The sequence below is a fragment of the Astatotilapia calliptera genome, chromosome 23 (genome assembly GCF_900246225.1).
Source record: "Astatotilapia calliptera chromosome 23, fAstCal1.2, whole genome shotgun sequence".
NCBI lineage: Eukaryota > Metazoa > Chordata > Actinopteri > Cichliformes > Cichlidae > Astatotilapia > Astatotilapia calliptera.
The window spans coordinates 43110156-43131537 of NC_039323.1; the positions used below are offsets into that span (position 1 = coordinate 43110156).

At 42.4% G+C, this 21382-nt stretch overlaps 1 protein-coding gene and 1 long non-coding RNA gene across 3 annotated transcripts; both read left to right on the top strand.

Annotated features, from left to right (window-relative positions):
* Positions 1-3599: 3599 nt before the first annotated feature.
* Positions 3600-3908, top strand: LOC113015890 (uncharacterized). The gene is made up of 2 exons (XR_003271172.1): positions 3600-3666; positions 3747-3908. It is a non-coding gene; the product is annotated as an uncharacterized LOC113015890 (long non-coding RNA).
* Positions 3909-12751: 8843 nt separating this feature from the next.
* Positions 12752-20695, top strand: LOC113015863 (uncharacterized). Of its 2 annotated transcripts, none has more exons than XR_003271170.1 (2): positions 12752-20455; positions 20615-20695. XR_003271170.1 is itself a non-coding variant. In XM_026158220.1 (2 exons), exon 2 carries the CDS (start codon positions 14203-14205, stop codon positions 20134-20136), a length of 5934 nt encoding a protein of 1977 aa, XP_026014005.1. In that variant the 5' UTR covers positions 12752-13807; positions 13967-14202; the 3' UTR covers positions 20137-20695. The 2 variants fall into 2 exon arrangements, 1 of the variants encoding a protein (XP_026014005.1); XM_026158220.1 differs by having other exon boundaries at positions 12752-13807; positions 13967-20695.
* The last annotated feature ends 687 nt before the right edge of the window (positions 20696-21382 follow it).

Consider the following 21382-nt stretch of genomic DNA (forward strand, 5'->3'; position numbering starts at 1 on the left):
AACCCAAATATTTCCATTAGTTCCTTTTAAAGGATACTCCGGCTCAGCCCCTCACTTCCTGGCTGCTAAACAGGCTTGGGAAAGAGACCTAGGCCGCTCTAGAAATGGTCCAGACTGGCAGGAGATTTGGGCCTGTGTCTCTAGGATATCTGTCTGTAACCAAGATAAATCGTTTCAGTTCAAAATTGTGTGATGTATTGATTGTGCATACATCACACCCTCTTTAAAAAGTAAAACAGATGTAAACCGCTCCCCTGTATGTTAGATGTGAATGGGGGGGGGGGGGGGGGGGGGGGACTTTATGCATTGTTTTTGGTCATGTGGGAAAATTCTAAGGTTTTGGTCTGATGTTGCAACGGTGCTTTCAGTTATTTTCATTCCTGCTGTTCCTCTGGACCCTCTAGTTCTTATACTGGGAGTAATGGACAATCTGGTTTTCTAAGGCAAACACAAGAGGCTGTTCCAGTTGTTATTTTTCATCCAGAAACAATATCCTGCTCCTCTGGGGCAGGCTAGCCATCCCAACTAAGAAATCCTGGCATAACATTGTACGGACTGTATTCCCAATGAATATATAACTTGTATGCTCAACTCCACCTTGGACTCTTTCCACAGGCCTGGGACCCATATCTACGTCGGACCTGTACTGGCATCCTCCTTGTTGCAGGGCTTTCCCAAACTGAATTAATTTGCCTGACTGTTGGTCTTACTGTGATTTGTTTTGATTCCTGGAGGGGTTGTGGTTTACCTCAACTGCCTTGTATGTGCCTCAAAACAGCCTGAGCTAAGTTCTGGTTTTCTTTTGTCTTTGTCTGTTACTATGAAGAAAATCCTAATAAAAATATTAAAAACAAACAAAAAAAAAATCAAATATTTCCCTATAAACTACACCACCTGTGTCCCTTTGAAATATTTCTTTTACCCTTAATTGAACTCTATTCTTCTTCAATTCAGATTTGAGCATTTGTCTTTCCCGTCTATGTTTACCATATTCCAACATCACATGTTCAAATGTTTCCTGTGGTCCACAACGTTCACAATTCCCTGTCTCATTCTTGTTCATCTTTTTTAGTGTTATTTAAACCTATGTGACCAAATCTTACTCTTGAAATGATATCTTCTTTTACTTCTATGACTTCTTCTACAGTGTCCCACTGCTCTCTGTATACTATAATAATATACCTTTCCCTGCTCTGTTCCTTTAACCTCACCTTTACTGTATATTATATTCATATCTACATGACTTTTTCTTGTTGCAGCTTTTGCAAACTTATCAGCCTGTTCATTTTCATCCAAACCGACACGGAAAATGTATTTCTATTCCCGTATGTTTGACTCTATAGATTAAATGGTAAATGGTCTGTATAGCGCTTTACTTGGTCCTAAGGACCCCAAAGCGCTATACACTCTGCACAATCATCCACACATTCACACACTGGTGATGGCAAGCTACATTGTAGCCACAGCCACCCTGGGGCGCACTGACAGAGGCGAGGCTGCCGGACACTGGCGCCACCGGGCCCTCTGACCATCACCAGTAGGCAACGGGTGAAGCGTTTTGCCCAAGGACACAACGACCGAGACTGTCCAAGCCGGGGCTCGAACCGGCAACCTTCCGATTACATGACGAACGCCCAACTCTTGAGCCACGATCACCCAGATCAAATGAATTATATCAAAAAACAATATTGTGTCTAGAATCCAAACACATATCACATATGCTCAATGGTGCGCTACTAGAGTCTGAGTAAGGCAAGGCAAGTTTATTTATATAGCACAATTCAACAACAAGCTGATTCAAAGTGCTTTACAGAGACATTAAAAAACAAAAACAATAAAAAGCATGATTTAAAGTTGATTAAAAAAAACAGTAAATCAAATATTTGTACTTCCAGTAGGTGTCATGGTCTGCGGTGGGTGGCTGGAATTTCCATAAGGCTCCTGAACTGACCTGGGATCCGCCCCTGGGCAGGGCCAACTCCAGCTCCCGCACACCTGGAGCCTATTGCAGGCAATCAAGCCAGAGGGATTTAAACCACACGTTGATGTTCATTCACTGCCAGTTTGTCATCAACACATGTTGGTAACAGGCCGTATACGTTAAGTTCTTGCTGTGATTCATCCTGTTAACGCGACTCTCTTGTGCTACAGTTGCTGTATCCACCTTGGCTCACACTCCACCTCTGGACTCAGGATACCTAGTAGTGATGGGCAGATGAAGCCCCATGAAGCACTGAAGCTTTTCATCCAATTGGTTCACCCCAACGCGAAGCTTCATGAAGCTTCATTTGCTCTAGTAGGACACCTACTGGACGTAAAAATAATAGCTGGCATGAATTTGAAGAGTGTGGCCTTTTGCACACAGCCTGTAAATGTCAACAACAAAAGGAGTGTGTAAAACATGTATATTGTAGTGATGGCAGTATACTGTGTATATTTATAGTGGCAGTATGGGAAATGATTATTTGGAAATGCTTGAAATGGAAATGATCATTTCCTGTGAGGTGAGGTGTGGTTGGGGTGTGGACAGTAGTTGTGCTTTTGTAACGTTGAGGTATGGACAGCTACACACTGAGGCTTTGAGCCTCAGTCCTGCCTGTTCACATTTTATTCTGTAAAAACTACATTTTCACTGCTTTTATGACCTTTTTAGTGGGGAGAACATAGCTGGGATTGAATGATTTAACAAATCTTTTGAATCCTTTGTCCTCCACAATGCTAAATGGCTGGGAGTCCTCAATCACCATGCTGACCAGGTCTTCATCTATTGGAGATTGTTCTCCTGAGGAAAGACAATAAAGACAAAGCACAAATATAAATATCACACACGTAACTTATAACAGTTGTATAATATTGTTATATCATTTAGTAACATTACTGCATGCTATATTATCATTGCATTTGATGGCTCACCTGGTCTTGCTCCACAATCGGTGTTCCCCTTATTCTCATGCAAAGCTCTGTAGTGCCTAAGCATGGATGAGGTGTTGTTGTTATATCCCAGCTCCCTGGCACAGAGCAAACACTTCACCTTGTACAAAAGTCAAGACACCTCAACATAAATTGTATTGCACCATCAGCATTATGAAAATACATCTTCTGTAGAAATTTACATACCTTGTTGGGAGGAATAAGATCAAAATGTTCCCACACAGGGGAGGACATCCTCCTCTTCTTAGCTGGCTCCATTCTCTCCTGACTTTCTCTCCTCACTCTCATAAACCTCCAAACTGTCTCCAAACTCTCACTAACCGCAGCTCTCCATCAAACACCCACATTTTGATTGAAGTCTGAGGGGTTTATATCGCTGTCATAGCTCGCGGCAAAGTTCGAACCACTTCATGAACCAGTCACGTGGTACAGCCGGGCAGCGAGGCTTCGGACGTCATCATTTTCAGCTCCTCCCATAAATGAAGCAAGCCTCGATACGCGCTTCGCGGAAACGCCCCCTCCATTACTCGACACACGCTCCGAAGCCTCGATACAGAACGTCCCATCACTAATACCTAGTAATCATTCTGGAAATCTCTCTGTGCCTCACCTGCCTGCCCTCCTGCCATCACACTCCATCTGAAGCCCCGGATCTCAGGCCAGCTTTTCCACGCCACTCAGCCTCCCCTGGATCTTCATCACCCCCCTCTCAACACTCCAGGTCCCTAACTGCAAGTAAGAATTGCTGCTCTTACAACTGGCCACTGCAGAGCTGCCTTCACTACCTACCTAACTCCTATATCCTCTTCCTTCAGTGTGACTGTTCCCCACTCAGCTCCGTTCCGCATCTCAGGCCTCATTCCCTCGCCATAGCCACGTTCCCCAGGCCACGCCGCACCAAGACTCCACGTCTCGTTGTTTTTTGTCTTTGCCACGTTTTTCTCTTGCACTTAAACCTAATAAATTGTTGCATCATCTGCTGTCTCCGCTCTGGGTTTCTGCACCTGAGTCCTGTTCAGTACCGGCCACCCGGCCACGTGACAGTAGGAAGCACAAATACTTCCTACTGGTGCCTCCTCTACCCAGTTTGAAGTGATTAAAACTGCTACAGTTCTCCAGTATAAACTGTTAGGTCATCAGTAATTCTTTTATTCATCACAAAGCTTCTTTCTGGAATAACAAACACAACACCTGCTTTATAATCTAACAATTACGATGCATCAGTATTTATCTCCACATGTTCTGAACACTTTTCCCGTATATGATCATATCTGACTTTTCCCTTGTGTAATAAATGAAATCAGGAGTTGTCATATATCCATGGCAGTAAAATTGAAAATGGTTCTGCTGGGTTAATATTTTTGCTACTAATTCCTGTCTCATTTATTTTTCCCCTATAATCCAACCAAAACTTCTCATGGGCTGCGTCCTCCTGAGGCCGCATTTGTAGACCGATTACGTCACAGCGACGCGCCGAAGGCTGTCCAAATTCTTGTTTTTTTAAATGAACTTTATTTAGAACAAAAACAATGACAGTCTCAAAGAGACAAGCAACATATTGAATCATTCAGAACAGAATCACACCTCCTTTTTTCTTTTCTCCCAATCAGAGGAATACACATCACTGCCACAGTGCAGTTGGTACAAGGCTGTCCAAATTCGTAGACTCCTCCGAATGCAGCCGACAAATGCGTCCTCCTTTTTCCCGAATTTGAAGGATGGGTCGGGTGTGTCCTTCATGGCCTACCATATCCCAGAATTCATAGTGCTAGTGATGGTAAATTTGATTCTTTTTACTGAATCGAGTTTTAATGAGTCACTCACAAAATTGAATCGGTTTTTGAGTCATTTGATTCACTGAGTCAGTCGACCAGAGAGTGCAAAAAAATGTACATTTTCACTCAAACTTAATTTGTTTCTCTTTTCATGTAAATCCCACTGCTAAGTTGAATGATTCTAAAAAAACAACAACAACTATTTTATGGAGCAAAAAGGAGCAAAAACATTTCTAAAATTAAGCAATTTCCTATCAAAATTGCTTAATAAACATTTATTTTGTTTATTTTTATTTTATTAGTATTTTCCTTAAATGTGTCAAATATATATTTTCTCATCTAAATGTCCACTGAGCTGTGAGCCAGGGGGCGGTAATGCACCTTAACATTGGTTGCCTATCTATATATATATATATATATATATATATATATATATATATATATATATATATATATATATATATATATCATATATATCGCATATTTGCAAAAGTGCTTCGACGTTTTCAGAGACGTCTGCCACCCACCAGCTCGATAGCAAGCCGGGAGCTCGAGGGTCACTGATGCGGCCGAGAACGGCACAACTCCCGGCACATCATGTTCAGATCACCACGGACTGTTGCTGCTCGGGTTAAACGTAATATATAAGTCACTTAGACAACCTAAAAATTTTATTGTTTGGCTTTTTTCAGTGTTTTGTTTGTTCGTGAGTAAATCGGTTTGGCTGAGATTAAAGTTATTAGATTAGATTAGATAAAATAAAACTTTATTAATCCCCGGGTGGGTTCCTCCTTGGTTTTCACACAGCTGACTAAACGTCAGACAGAAAACTCATAAACAGTGTGTGAGATGGTCGAGAGTTTACTCCAGTGTCCTGTTATATTTTAGACCGCAAGGACCCGACGGCCGAGTTTATTAAACTCCACCGAGACAGCGGTGACGCAGATCAGAAGGCTGGACCGTCCAATTTCACAGCCGTTTACTTCCGGCCTACCCAACCTTCTGAGGACCCGGCCCACGTAGACCATGTAGACCGGGTCCTCAGGAGGATGCAGCCCATGAATTTGGACGCGACCTCTTTCTCTTAATTATACACCTTGCTTCCGTGTTTATGTCCTGAGCAGAGATGGGCAGTAACGTGTTACAAGTAGCGTGTTACTATAATCCGATTACTTTTTCAAGTAACGAGTAAAGTAAGGGATACTATTACAAAAAAGGTAATTAGATTACTGTTACTTTCCAGTAACAGTAATCTAATCACGTGACAACAGCTGTGTGCAGATCAACAATGGATCATATAACACGTGCTGCAGATAGTATGAGCGTGCAGCGTTTAAAGCGTGGAAGTACTGACCTTACTTTGAGTTTGATTCCGCAAAAAGTGACAAAAACATTTGCGTCTGCTGTTCACCGTGTGGGAAGAAAACTTCTTTTTACAGCGAAAAAACCCCTGAACTCCCGAGCAAACGCCAAATACGCTGCCGCTGGAATGTGAACTTCACAGAGACACTGCCGTATCCTTCCACTGACTGCTGCGGCACACCTGCACCAGGGTAAACCTCCGCCTACCTCACTCCTGCTATACAGGTGAAAATAGAGCAACAGGACCGCTAGTCTTTGATTTTATTTATTTTCTGCTGTGTTTTACTTGCATCTATTTGAAAGACTGAGTGTAAACACAAAAAACTTTTTTATTTTATGAGCTGGAATGTGCAGAAAATAGGTTTAAATGTTAAACTAATTTCTTCCAGTCAGAGAATGTTGCAGATAATTTAATGTTTGCTTGATGCATAAAGTTAAAAGGTTAAAATTAATAAAACTATAAAAGTTTTAAAAAGAGACTTTTCCATTTGATTACATTTTGTATGATGGATTATGCAGAAAAAGTAGAATTGGGCTGAAAGATCTATCGTTTTATCACCTGTTCAGGTTGTAAATCGTGTTTTTAAAAAGTAACTAAGTAACTAATTACTTTTGAAAATAAGTAATCAGTAAAGTAACAGGATTACTCTTTTCAGGAAGTAAACAGTAATTAGTTAATGATTACTTTTTTCAAGTAACTTGACTAACACTGTCCTGTGTAACTGAAAATATATTCTATTTTGGTTTTATACATTGATTAATGACCTGCAGAATGTCCTTATCATATTAAGTGATTCATAATTGTCACTTTATGCTTTCTCCATCTCTAACGTGAAGACAACAACAATGTCCACAGCACAACATTGTGCTGTGGACATTCATGTGCTTTTTTGTGCAGAGGAGTTTTTTGTTTCCTGTTCTCGTGCTGTCCTACCATGGAAGCACAGCATGAGTGGAGGTCTCTCTTTTGCCTCTTGTACCTTCCCGTTGTTATGTACTTTTCAGTGTTTTTCAAGGTCGGGGGGTCCCATTTCACTGCAGGGCAACCTGCTTGTGACAAATAAAGCTTTGATTGATTGATTGATTACATACTTTAGGTTCATTTTTTGCAGGTGGGTTTCTGACAGAGAACAGGCAGATTTAGAATATAACATGCAGCGTTCTATAGATGGATACATAAAAAGATCAAAAATGACATGTATGTGCTAACTTTCTAAACACTTTGTTACATTTATGATAAAGTAGATACAACACATTTGCGTCGGCCTTGGCTCATAGTTCATGTCTTTAAATGAACTTTGTGTGTGTTTCAGGTGCTGCACTCTCAAAGACTGAATGAACCAGCATTGCAGCCATGGGTCACTGTGAGCATCACAGGGAAGGTTGAAGCCGCCCACTGCAGCTGTATGGCCGGAGTCATGGAGACCTGCACCCACGTCACTGCTCTTCTGTTTAATGTAGAAGCAACAGTGAGGATCTGTGGCACAAGGACTGTTACAGATGAACCTGCATACTGGGTTTTGCTGGGTAATATGACGAAGATACAGCCAGAGGTTGGCCATAAGATAGACTTCTCCTCTTCAGCTGCCCAAAAAAAGGCTCTTGATCAAAACATAAACAGACCATCTGTAGTGACAGGTAAAAGAAGCCATCCTCAAAAAAGAAATCCCACCTGCTACTGTGGAGGAGTTGGATCAACTGATGGGAAAATATTTCTCCAAGCATAGTTCCGTTCTGAATAACCCATAATGTTTTAATTTAGGGGGGCATGTAAATAATTTGCATTTACTGATAATGTAGTTACTAAATACCACTGTTCAAAAGTTGAATGAAGAAACAAACAAATGTTTGCCTATTTTTAATTAAAACCACTTTGTAGAACATCACATCAGTTACAATGTAGAAAAAATGTCATGTATAGTTTACAAATGACAAAATGTTCACATAAAATCATGACAGCATTTAAATAATATCACCCACTATAGCGTTCTGTAATTTACTGTCTCTTTTGAAAACCTGTCACTACATAAACAGCACAAGACTTTTAAGAGTATTTAAAAAGAGCATTTTCCCTGGTTGTACTGCCACACTGGGAACCTTTGCCATCAGAAGGGTCGCCTCTTCACCCCGACATGGATGAAGTAATCTGATTGGCATGCTGGTATGTAGCATGTGGTTTGAAGCAGGGATTTCGTAGTGCCCCATGTGTAGCGTCGGAACTCAGTCACGATGTGTTTCATTCATTTCATCGGCTGGTTTGCTGCAATAATGAAAAACAATTAGCAACTCTATAAATAGAAGGTAGTTCTGCAAAATCACTCATTAGGATGTTGTTCTAATTTGCTATGACCTCAGAGCGCATTGAAAATAAAACTAATAGGCTATAAAGAGTGATATGAACTTATTTAGATCTTACCTGAATGAAAATGTGTGGAGCACCAACAGATATCTGTGGATGATAGAGAACTGGATATCAGCTGGTCTCACAGCTGCTATCCAGGCTAGACGCCTTCTCTTGGTAACATCCGATACATGAGCTGCCTCACGTTGCTTCCAGGTGAGGAAATGATAAAAAGAGAGCCCATTTTCCAGCTTATTCCCTTCCCGAAGTGCATGCTATTGCTGATGCTATCTGTGTGCTTTCGCTCCTTTAGCCCTAAGCTTGACCTGCTAAAATGGCGCTTCGGTGGTTACGCCCCCTCCCGTGACATCACGCCTCCAAAGGACTGAGGTAACACCCCTGTGGGACACCTACATTCAGAGTGAGGGTGGAGGAGGTGTGCTCTCCCATCCTGACGTTCTGGGGTCTGTCACTCAGGATGTCCAGTATCCAGCTGCACAGTGAGCTGCTGGGTCTCAAGTTGCTTAGTTTATTAACCAGTTTGTGGGGTTGAACTGTGTTGAAGGCCGAGCTGAAGTCCACAAACATCATTCTAACATAGGTGTTACGACTTCCAGGTGTGTGAGGGCTGTGTGAAGAGCTGTTATTATGGCGTTCTCTGTCGACCTGTTTGCCCTGTATGTAAACTGGTGTGGATCGAGGTCTGCAGGGATGGCAGCTTTAATGTGTGACATGATGATTTTCTCAAAGCATTTGGTAATTATGGGTGTTAAAGCAACTGGACGATAGTGATTCAAGCAGCTCACTGTGTTCCTCTTGGGCACTGGAACAATGGTGGCTGACTTAGCATTAGCTTGCGGCGGCACATAAACTGCTATTATTGTGATCGCTGTGAGCTCTCTTGGCAAGTAGAAGGGTCTACACTGAACCATCATGTACTCTGTGTCCGGGCAGCAGTGTTGTTAACTGTGTTGTTGGTGTATAATGTATATTTTATTTTATACACACACACACACACACACACACACACACACACATACATACATATATACTCTATATATACATATTTGGTATATTCAGTAATGTGCATACATTCTTGTACATATATTTATTCTTATAATTCTCAGATTCCCATTCTTATATTTTGCTTTGTTCTTGTTGTATTTTGCACATCTCTGTTGCTTGTGAAGCTCGCACACAAGAATTTCACTCGCATGTGCTGTACCAGTGTACCTGCACATGTGATGCTACAATAAAAGTGATCTGATTTGTTGTTCATTGAGCGTGAGTTGGTGAGGAAGAGACTCGGAATAGCCGGTCTGTGTGGGTTAGCACGTAGCCTAGCCCTCAGTCCCGCTCTCTTCCCTGTGCCTCCGTCGCCTACGCCACTTCAGCGGTGGCATGGTGAAATTAGAGTCTGTGTCACTTTGGATCTCTGGGGGGAGTGAGTCCCAGTCACTGTCAGCGAAGGTGTGCAGGTTTTTGTGGTTTAGAAGCGTGAGCAGTTCAGCCTTACTGTACTGCATATGTGCTCCTGCATGTCGGAGGAAAAGTGAAACAAAAACACACAAAATAAAAAGAAAGCCGCAAAGTTGTGGAGAGCACCGGGCTGCTGTGACTGCTCGCGCCGCCCTCTTAGTTAAGATAACATCATTAAGATGTTAAATTTGCCGTTTAATAAATCAGGATGCTGTCACTGTCACTTGTTCAGCCTACTTTTCCTTTTTCTTTCTTTGGAGGACCAGACCTGGATCACTCTGTTAGAGAAGCATGAATGTTTACAGGGTGGTCAGGACATTCCCATTACCATGGCAACCATCCTTTGTCCTCCAGTCGGGCCTGTAGACTTGAAAAAGGTGGGAAGAGTGCATTCCTCAACAGGCCCAGGCCACATTCCTTTGAGGGGGTCTGTCAGTATCACAGTGTTACAGACTGCTTCCACCAACACCAGCTGGCATAAAACACGATGTTCTGGCACAGTTTCCCCGACGTTCACGGGGCCGATTGATTAAATGGTGATTTTTAGGATGGTAGCGTTGTCTCTGGAAGGAGGAGGACTGATTATAAAGCCTAATGCTATGTGTGACCAGGGTCCTTGGGCAAGTTCACTGCACTGGTTTGTTTAAGTACTAATTCTCTCTGGATTGGTTAAGCAGGCACACTCCACCCCCTGGGTGGATTCTGGAGTTCCCCACTCCTCAGACAGACCACCTCATCATCTCTGTTTCTTACAGGGGAGAGCCTCGTTTGGTCTCTAAACGGTCCACACTGTTCGAGTCCAAAGAACAAATCCTTCCAAAGCTTTCCGTCTTTCTTAGTCAAACGTAGGATAGTAAGGGTGAATATAAATAATCTACTTTAAGAAAAGATTTTCAAAGACCCAAACAACCCAAAACAAAACACTTCAGTGCATTTTATTTGATCATTATTTCAGTATTCATTAAATCAGGGACTTGACTGTATTTGTATATATTAGACACTTACATGTTACATGCTTAACAGGTAGACCTCACACATTTGGCCCCGAGGGGTTGTTTTATTTTATGGAACGATAACAAAGTGAACAATCTGCAACCAAAGAAGCTCACCTGTTAGTGGCACATGGAGAGAAAAGATTCAAGCACAGAGGGGTCAGGTTCACAGGTGCGCAAAGATGGGGCGTGTCTTCAGCATTAAACTACGAACAGCAGGATTCACATTACTTTCACTCTTTACAAATGTTAAACTAGTTAAAAATGGCTTTTGTTGGTTGCAGTCCATTCACATCCTCCTCTGAGGCTTGAGATATAAGGTCTACTGAGGTATATTACAATTATAAAAGAACAGCAGGAATCCTGGAAAAGGTGGAATTTCACAGGTTTTAACTGGTAGTAAAAAGGACTACAGTATCTGTGCCAACACCACGTCTACAACCAGATATGCTGGATTCCAGAAGTATTGTGATTTACTGCCTCTGTACAAATGAAGATGTTGGTTTAGTTGAGCTTCGCTGCACAAAGGTTGGTACTGTACTCTAGTGTAAGAGGGTTTGTGTAAGGAGAGCAGTTTCACTGCTTAAGTTGCAGTTGGGTATCTAGTTAGTGCTAGGTATATAGATAACTGCAGCAGGACCCTTCCAAACGAGACAACTAAAAACTGCAGGACTTAAAGGCAAGGTGTGTACAGTTTGTGACATTTGGGAGCAACTCCTCATTCTGAAAGGCAAGCAGCAGTCTTTTAAGCAGTGCTGAAGGATCACGTACACTATGGGAGACAGAACATGATTTCAGATTGATGATACAAGACTGAGAACTTGTTTGAGCTGACTGATCATTCGTAGTGTTGGAGATTAAGAGTTGAGTGCTAATCAAAAACACCCACAGACGACCTCTTTGGTGACATTAACAGTGTTGGATTTTCGTGGGAAGCTCTGGACTCTCACGTGGCCTGAAGTTTGCATGAATATTCTGTTTACAAAGTTACACTGTTGGGTGTAACTTTGTATCAAAACAGTGTGGTAAGAGGGAGTATTCAATAAAGTCATACTGTCAGACTTGTAGCTCAAAGATACTCGAGAGTGGTCTTGGTCTCATCTAGGTCTCGCTGTCTCGGTCCTGCGTTCTCAAATCGACATAGTGTTCGTGAGATTTGGAGTCAACCATCAGCGGAGCGGGGGGGTGGCATACTGGGCTTACGCCCAGGTCATTTTTTCAGAAGCATGGGGTCTTTTGGAGTGCAATTTGTTAGTTAGATGCCTGGCTGACAACTGTATAAAACAAAAACAGCACACGAAGCACAGAGCGCACCGTCGTAAATTCCCCCTAATTTTGGTATGATCCGAGCTCAGGCACTAGGCGACTGAGCACAGCACCCATGTGAGCGAGGGGGGCGAAGCTGCTGCCTGCGAGTTTGCTGCAGACAGAGGAGAGCTTAAGTTTGACCAGGAACCAAAGCAAATCATTCGTACTGAACTAATAATGTAAATATGACGGTGAATCACAAAAGATTGATATCAAACTGATCACTTGGTTGCGTTACTTGCTCTTCGAGTGAATCAACAAATGGACAAATAAAAAGCCGAACAACAACAATGCTGTTTATTTTTAGAGAGTCTCAGCTTACATTTCATATTTTCAGTTGTTTCCCTCCACGGCTAAACAAACGCTCTAAATCGGTTTCAATTGCGTACTGATGAACACAACAATGGACACAAAGAGCTTCTTTCAAAGAAAAAACTCTGGTAGATGTTATTTTATATATTATGCTTTGGATGTTGTTCAGTATATCTATGCAAAACAAGAGAGATTTCAATACACAGCAGGATATTCACAGTTGAAACCAGATATTTACACTTTAGGGAGAAAACAAAAACTTTTTTACTGTTAAACATCAATTTAGAGTAAACGTGTTTTGATTTAGATAAAATTCCAGTCTGGTTTTAAACCTCACCACAGCACCGAGACAGCCCTACTGAGAGTTTTTAATGACTGTTGATACAAGGCGTCCTGTGGTTTTAGTTCTTTTAGACTTGTCCTCTGCCTTCGATACGGTTGATCATGACATCCTCCTTTCAAGGCTTGAACATGTAGTTGGTCTTAAAGGCAAAGTACTTTCATGGTTCAAATCATACTTAAATGAGAGGACTTTCTCTGTCTCTATGGGGAATCGTTCTTCCTCCTCTGCACCCCTCTGCTGTGGTGTGTCCCAGGGGTCTGTGTTAAGTCCTACCCTGTTCTCTTTGTATCCGTTACCCCTGGGACAAATTTTCAGAAATCATAATATTTCTTTCCATTGTTATGTGGATGATATCCAAATCTATTTTCCTCTGGATTTGGATCTCCAGTCCCCTCTATTGCCTTTGTTCAACTGCCTGCTGATGTTAGAGACTGGCTACTGCACAACTCTCTCACCCTTAATGAAAACAAAACAGGAATGATCATCTTTGACAGTCACATGCCCTTGAAACAGCTATCGGATACCTCTGGAACAGCTTGCCGATGGATGTCCGTGCGTCGGAATCCATCCAATCCTTTAAATCACATTTAAAAATCCACCTGTTTAAGCCTTCCAAACAACTTAGTTTTTAACTTTTCCCCGGTTCATGCTTGTTGTCACGTCACCCATTTATAACTGTATTTCTTTTGCTGATAATTGTATTTCCTGCTCCTTTACTGCTGTAACCCCACTGTAAATAACCCTGAATGCCTTTCTTTGCACCTTATTTTGGCACTCATTCCTGTTTTCTACTACCAACTTCCTGTCCGTGTGTAGAAGCTTTTATTTTGATGGGACGATTTCCTGTAAAACAGGTTTTGGCGCAGTTTTCAGCAGCAGTCGCGGGAGTTTAGAAAAGTGATGGCTTAACGGAGCCTATGGTGATTTCTTTTGTCATTAGCAGCCCCCTTGATAGAGGCACAAGGTATGGTTATGATGTAAATAAGGAGACGTTTAGATGTTTTTGTGACAGTCGCTACATTTGTTAAATGTTACGTTGAAACGAACTTCATGTTATAAGGTTTACGATTGTAAGAGTGTGGATTATTTTGCTTACACGCTGTTTCTGTGTATACATCTCCAGCTCTTACGGTGAGATTGATGGTTTACTGCCATTAAACCTTCAAAACGTCATCAGTAAAGTGTCATCCTTCATTCGGGGGGGTTCGCTACAGTAAGAGCTTACCTCCGAGAGCAGCGAGAGAGCTTACCTCCGGGAGCAGCGAGAGAGAGAGAGAGCTTCCTGCGATCGGAACGGCACGGCACGGCACGGAGCAGCAAGCTACAGCAGCGGTCCGGTAACAAGCAATTGCTCTCAAAATGGAAAATATAGAAGGAGGTCAGTTAAACGAAAAGGAACAACGAAAGGAATTGACATGCGAAGCTGATGAAACAGCTAATGAAACGTTCCCAAGGCGATCAGAACGGCCCAGTGTGCCCACGGAGAAAATGCTCTTATATCAAAGAGATGAACAGAATAAAAGAGAGAAGAAACTGCTAACCATTTATGAACATTGGAAAGGCCAGGTCAGAGTATACAGAGAAGACCTGAAAAGTGATTTATCAGATTCACGGTTAGCAGAAATGGCTGATGATATTGAAAGGACAGTAAATGATATGACAAAAGCATACAGTGAATATAGAGAACGTAATGAACCATCCCATGTCATAAGGCGCAAAATGGACTCTTGTGAATCAGTGACAAAGGACATTATGAAAATCATATCTGAGCGTTTAGCAGCTATAGATGAGTATGATGCAGATAGAGAAAGGCAGCGCCTCCATCAGCTCTTAGCTTATGAACATGCTAAGTCCATATTTGGTACTGCATCACAGTCAAGTTACCAATCTGAAGCAAGCATTGCAGCCAAAAGAATCGATGCTGTTGCAGAATTAGCTGCAAAAGAAGCTCAGTATAAAATCACACAAGAGGAAATAAAACAAAAACAAAAAATAAGAGAAATGGAAGAGAAACACAGGAGGGAATTGGATGCACAAAGGTCTGAACTAGAACGTTTACAAGCAGAAAAGGAAAGGCAAGCAGCACGTGCAAAATTAGAGATTTATGACAAGGAGTTAAGAGTTGATATGGACAGTCAGCTAATGTTACAGAGCAATGGGATGTCTGTTATCAACCAAAGCTTTGCACAACCAGCCTCAGAGCTCTCTACAGGTTCATATCACCCACATGTGGAACAATATGCATCCATCCCTGTCAATAATCCTCTACAACAACTGCACTCACAAATTGTCACTCCATCGCCTCCCACAGACGTATTGCAGCTGGCTAAAGCTATTCAAGACAGCATAGCAGTCAGCAGAATTCCAGTGCCTGTGCCCATTGTGTTCAGCGGAGATCCCATCACCTACATCGAATGGAAGGCTTCCTTCATCTCACTGGTGGGCCACAAAGGTATATCTCCAGCTGAAAAACTGCATTTGTTAAAAAGGTATATCACTGGTCCTGCTCTTAAGTGTCTTGAGGGCACGTTCTACCGCAGTGATGAAGAGGCTTACAAAGATGCATGGAAAAGACTTGACCAACGCTATGGTCAGCCATTTGTTGTTCAAAAGGCATTCAGAGACAAACTGTCAAAGTGGCCTAAAATCCACTCAAAAGATGCAGAAGGTCTACGGGCCTTTTCTGATTTTCTCACAACTTGTCTGCAAGCAACACCACATGTAAAGGGCTTAGAGATACTAAGTGACTGTGAGGAAAACCAAAAGTTATTGCAAAAGATTCCAGAATGGCTTGCAACGCGTTGGAACCGTCAAGTCACAGTTACTCTCATGAAAGGCAAAGATTTTCCCTCTTTCAAGGATTTCGCAGAGTTTGTAGCACTCGAGGCAGAAATTGCATGTAATCCTGTGACTTCTTCATATGCACTCTACTCAAGCAGCTCATCCTTGGAGAAAAGATACGTAAGGGAGACCAAACCAAACAGATCTGTGACTCAAGTCTTCACTACACAAGCCACAGTACAAGGAGAAAAAACTAAGTCAAATGACACAAGGTTAAAGGTGGCCTGCATGTTCTGCAAAGATGAAAGTCATCAGTTGTCAAAGTGCCCAAGCTTCTCAGAGAAGTCACTAGACCACAAACGGACATTTGTGAAGGAAAATAAACTGTGCTACGGGTGCTTAAAGGTGGGCCACAATGCCAGAGACTGTCGTCATCGCCACAAATGTGACACTTGCAAAGGACGACACCCCACCTGTTTGCACAATGAGAGTCACATGGCAAATGAAAGGCCTCAGAGCTCTACAAACGTCGCTTCAACCACAGAAAATGACACCATGGCAGCCACAGCTCTGAATGTTACTAAGGTGGGTCAATCAGGTAGTACCTCCATGATTGTTCCTGTGTGGGTTTCCACTACTCAGAGTCCATCTAAAGAGCAGCTTGTGTACGCTTTATTAGACACACAAAGTGACAACACATTTGTCAGTGAGGAGGTAACTAACCAGTTACAAGCAGCATCCCATCCAGTTAAGCTAAAACTAACCACGATGCTGGGAGTTCACATGACAGTCAAAAGCCAGAGAGTAGCAGGGTTACGTGTGAGAGGTTATAATTCAGATGTTCACATCGACCTTCCACCCTCCTACACGAAGGACTACATCCCATTTAACTATGACAACATACCCACAAATGAAACTGCAAGGCAATGGCCCCATCTGTCAGAGATCGCTGATCAGATACCCCCTCTCCTGAGTTGTGATGTTGGACTACTCATTGGATTTAACTGTCCCAGAACTCTAGCTCCAAAACAGGTTCTACTCGGAAAAGACAATGAGCCATTTGCCATACAGACAGACCTAGGGTGGAGCATTGTTGGTGGCTCATCAGAGTCAAATGAAACTGAAACAAGTCTGTGCCATAGGGTCATGGTAAAGGAAATGCCTGCTGTAACACCAATGGACATGATCAATGTTCTTGAATCAGATTTCAAGGACACAAAGGCATGTGACAAAACGGTCTCACAAGAGGATCTCGCTTTTCTGGAAAAACTTAAGGAAGGGATAAAGAAAAATGAACAAGGATACTGTGAGATGCCTCTTCCATTCAAGCAAAGGCCAAACTTACCAGACAACAAAAGGCTTGCAGAGATCAGACTGGAACACTTAAGGAGAAGGTTGAACAAGGATGAGAACTACAAAAATGATTATGTTGCATACATGAATGACATAATTGAAAGAGGAGACGTGGAAGAAGTACACAACGAAGGAACACAAGGTGAACAATGGTACATCCCCCATCATGGGATTTACCACCCCAAAAAGCCCACAAAACTGCGTGTCGTATTTGACTGTTCAGCCAAACACAATGGAACAAGTCTCAATGATCATCTTCTCCAAGGGCCAGACTTAATAAACAATCTGACTGGCATTCTCTTGAGATTCCGGCAACATCCTATTGCCTTAATGTGCGATATAGAAAAGATGTTCCACCAGTTCCACGTCAGTGAGAGGGACCGGGACTATCTACGTTTCCTCTGGTGGAAAAACGGTGATACAAGCACACAACCTCAAACATACAGAATGAAGGTACACCTTTTTGGTGCGTCATCATCTCCAGGCTGTGCAAATTATGGACTGAAGTACTTAGCCAAAGAGCACTGCCACTCGCACCCAGCAGGTTCACAGTTCATTGAGAAAGACTTTTATGTCGACGATGGAGTTACGAGCACAAACACAGTGAAAGAAGCAATGCAGTTGGCACAAGAAGCCAGAGAAATCTGCCGCAAAGGTAACCTGCGTCTCCACAAGTTTGTTTCTAACAATCACACTGTTTTGCAAAGTATACCTGCATCAGAGTGTGCTGTAAATATTAACATAAGAGACTTGACATTCAAAGACATGCCACAAGAAAGAGCACTAGGCATCCAGTGGAGCATTGAAAAGGACTGTTTCAAATTTGACAACACACTGAAAGTCCAGCCAGCCACACGCAGAGGTATTCTATCCACTGTCGCGTCAATCTACGACCCACTTGGATTTTTAGCGCCATATGTGCTGAATGGAAAGAAAATCTTGCAAGAAATGTGTCAGCATGGTGTCGGGTGGGACGACCCCATACCTAATGCACTCAAGCCAAGGTGGGTGAGTTGGCAAAGTGACTTTGTAAATCTAGACAAGCTAAACATACCTCGCTGTTACCTGCCTGCTAACTTTGGTGAAACTAAAGAAATAGAGTTGCACCACTTTTCAGATGCAAGCTCAAGTGGTTATGGACAATGTAGCTATCTGAGGGCAAAGAACGCTAAAGGTGAAGTTCACTGCTCTCTGGTAATAGCAAAGGCTCGAGTTTCTCCAACTAAACTGACCACAATCCCCAGACTTGAACTAACAGCAGCTGTAGTTTCAGTCTCAGTCAGCAACATGTTACGGGAAGAACTGTGTTATGGTGCAAAGGAGTACTTCTGGACTGATTCAAAGGTGGTGCTGGGCTACATAAACAATGATGCACGTCGTTTCCACACCTTTGTAGCTAACAGGGTTCAGAGGATCAGGGAAAGTACAAGCCCTCAGCAGTGGTTTTACGTGCCATCAGAACTGAATCCAGCTGACGGTGCTTCGAGAGGTGTAACTGTCAATGAGTTAAATAAGTCTATCTGGTTCACTGGCCCCTCCTTTTTGTGGAAAAATGAACTGCCCACAGCACAACCTGTTGAGCTGGATCTGACCATAGGAGATCCAGAAGTCAGAAAAGTACAGACAATGTTAACTAAAGTCACAGACACTGTAAGTCTTGCTGAATGTCTAAGTAAGTTCTCCTCCTGGTCCAAAGCAATTAAAGCTGTAGCACGTCTCATAAGAAGGGCTAGACACATCAAGTCAAATGCATCAGCTACAGTGAGTGAGCAGAAAAATGCTGAACTTGTGATCATTCGACGTGTACAAAGTCAAGCGTACGAACAGGAAATAAAACAGCTGAAGAAAGGAGAACAGCTCCCACATCATAACAAACTGTTTAAACTGGACATTTTCATGGATACAGATGGTCTCCTCAAGGTGGGAGGGAGACTCCAGCATGCAACGAGTGACACCTTCAAACACCCGATCGTGATCCCAAAAGAACATTGTACAGCCAAACTCATAATATCTCACTGTCATGACAAAGTAAAACACCAAGGAAAGGGATTCACCATAAATGAAATCAGATCCAGTGGCTACTGGATTCCTGGAATGAGTAAAACAGTTGCCTCATTCATCCGACAATGTGTGATCTGCCGCAGACTCCGCAAAGCTCCAGAGGGTCAGAGGATGAGTGACCTACCTCCACATCGCTTAGAGCCCTCTCCTCCCTTCACACACTGTGGCATGGACTGTTTTGGTCCATTTGTGACAACAGAGGGAAGAAAACAACACAAACGGTATGGACTCTTATTTACTTGCTTTTGTTCTCGTGCCATTCACATCGAGTTCTTAGAGGACTTGTCTACTGATGCATTTATTAATGCATTAAGATGTTTCATTTCAATCAGAGGTGCAGTTCGACACATCCAATGTGACCAGGGAACGAACTTTGTTGGTGCTCAGAATGAGTTTAAAGCAGCTTTAAATGAGCTAGACACTCAGAGACTAACTACATACTTGACTGAAAAACAATGTGACTTTGTGATGAACGCACCCCATGCTAGTCATGCAGGGGGAGTGTGGGAACGTCAGATAAAGACTGTCAGAAGTGTGCTGAATACCACTCTGTCACTGGCTCACGACAGACTCAATGATGCTTCATTACGGACGTTATTCTACGAAGCCATGGCTATAGTCAATAGCAGACCCTTGACTATAGATAACTTGAATAGCCCCAACAGCCTGGAACCGCTCACGCCCAATCATCTGCTGCACATGAAATCCAATGCACCGTTGCCCCCACCTGGTGCCTTTTCAAATGAGGACCTGTACAGCAAGAAGAGGTGGCGCCGCGTGCAGTTCCTTGCAGAGCAGTTCTGGAGCCGCTGGAGACGAGAATACATTCACAACATCATTTCAAGGCAAAAGTGGCACTCACCAAAGAGGAATCTAAAAGTAGGTGATGTTGTGTTGGAAATGGATGAACTGGCACCCAGAGGGGAATGGAGACTTGCAAGAGTTGTAGAAACTGTCAGTGGAAAAGATGGACTTGTGCGAAGGGTAAAGATCTCACTTGGAGAAAAGAGACTCAATAATAAAGGTCAACGCTCTACTAAACTATCAGTTGTTGAGCGTCCAGTACAAAAACTTGTATTGTTGTTAGAAAGTTCCTAAGGTAACTCCTACATGGGTTATTTTGTTTGGGAAAATTATTCATTTTGGTTCTTATGTAAACCAATTATTCGTAATTTTGGTGGGAGTGTAAATAACCCTGAATGCCTTTCTTTGCACCTTATTTTGGCACTCATTCCTGTTTTCTACTACCAACTTCCTGTCCGTGTGTAGAAGCTTTTATTTTGATGGGACGATTTCCTGTAAAACAGGTTTTGGCGCAGTTTTCAGCAGCAGTCGCGGGAGTTTAGAAAAGTGATGGCTTAACGGAGCCTATGGTGATTTCTTTTGTCATTAGCAGCCCCCTTGATAGAGGCACAAGGTATGGTTATGATGTAAATAAGGAGACGTTTAGATGTTTTTGTGACAGTCGCTACATTTGTTAAATGTTACGTTGAAACGAACTTCATGTTATAAGGTTTACGATTGTAAGAGTGTGGATTATTTTGCTTACACGCTGTTTCTGTGTATACATCTCCAGCTCTTACGGTGAGATTGATGGTTTACTGCCATTAAACCTTCAAAACGTCATCAGTAAAGTGTCATCCTTCATTCGGGGGGGTTCGCTAACACCCACAAATGTGGCTCGTCTGTGAAGCACTTTGATGTACCTGAGACTTTTAAATGTCAGAATAAAAAGAGGGAGCTTTCATCAAATTTAGGAGTACATATACACTAAGTTTATTGTTAATTAATAAGAAACTCCAGACGATTCCATTCTGAGCTGAAGAAGCTTCTGATTGGTTCGTAGAGTCCATGTGAGTAAACTGGTGGCACAGCTGTGGATGCATATAAGGCAAAACACAGAGCCTGTTTCTGTGACATGGGAACATCAGGAGATGTCAACCAAAACACCAGGAACAGAACTGTGGAGCTCCATAAGTGTGGCTCAAGTTTGAATACAATTTGGTGCCATTTACAATTAAGAGATACAGACAGTTTCTCTCTTTACTCTGAAAGTTAACAAATATGTTTTTATATTTATCTAAAAAATAAACATTTAGTCTGATTTGATGTTACAATTAAAAAAGTGTTTTTATCTGGAGAGTAAATAAATATGTGGTTTCAACTGTATATTTGATGATTGTCAGCACAAAGAGAGAGAGAGGAGCAGAGAGGGAGAGAGAGGAGCAGAGAGGGAGAGAGAGAGGAGCAGAGAGGGAGAGAGAGAGGAGCAGAGAGGGAGAGAGAGAGAGAACTCATCAGAACATGTATCCAGTGTAACTTTTTAGATACCATTTGTTACTTT

Excerpts from the sequence above, each read along its gene's own strand:
- LOC113015863 (XM_026158220.1), top strand. The coding sequence starts at position 14,203 with ATGGAAAATATAGAAGGAGGTCAGTTAAACGAAAAGGAACAACGAAAG.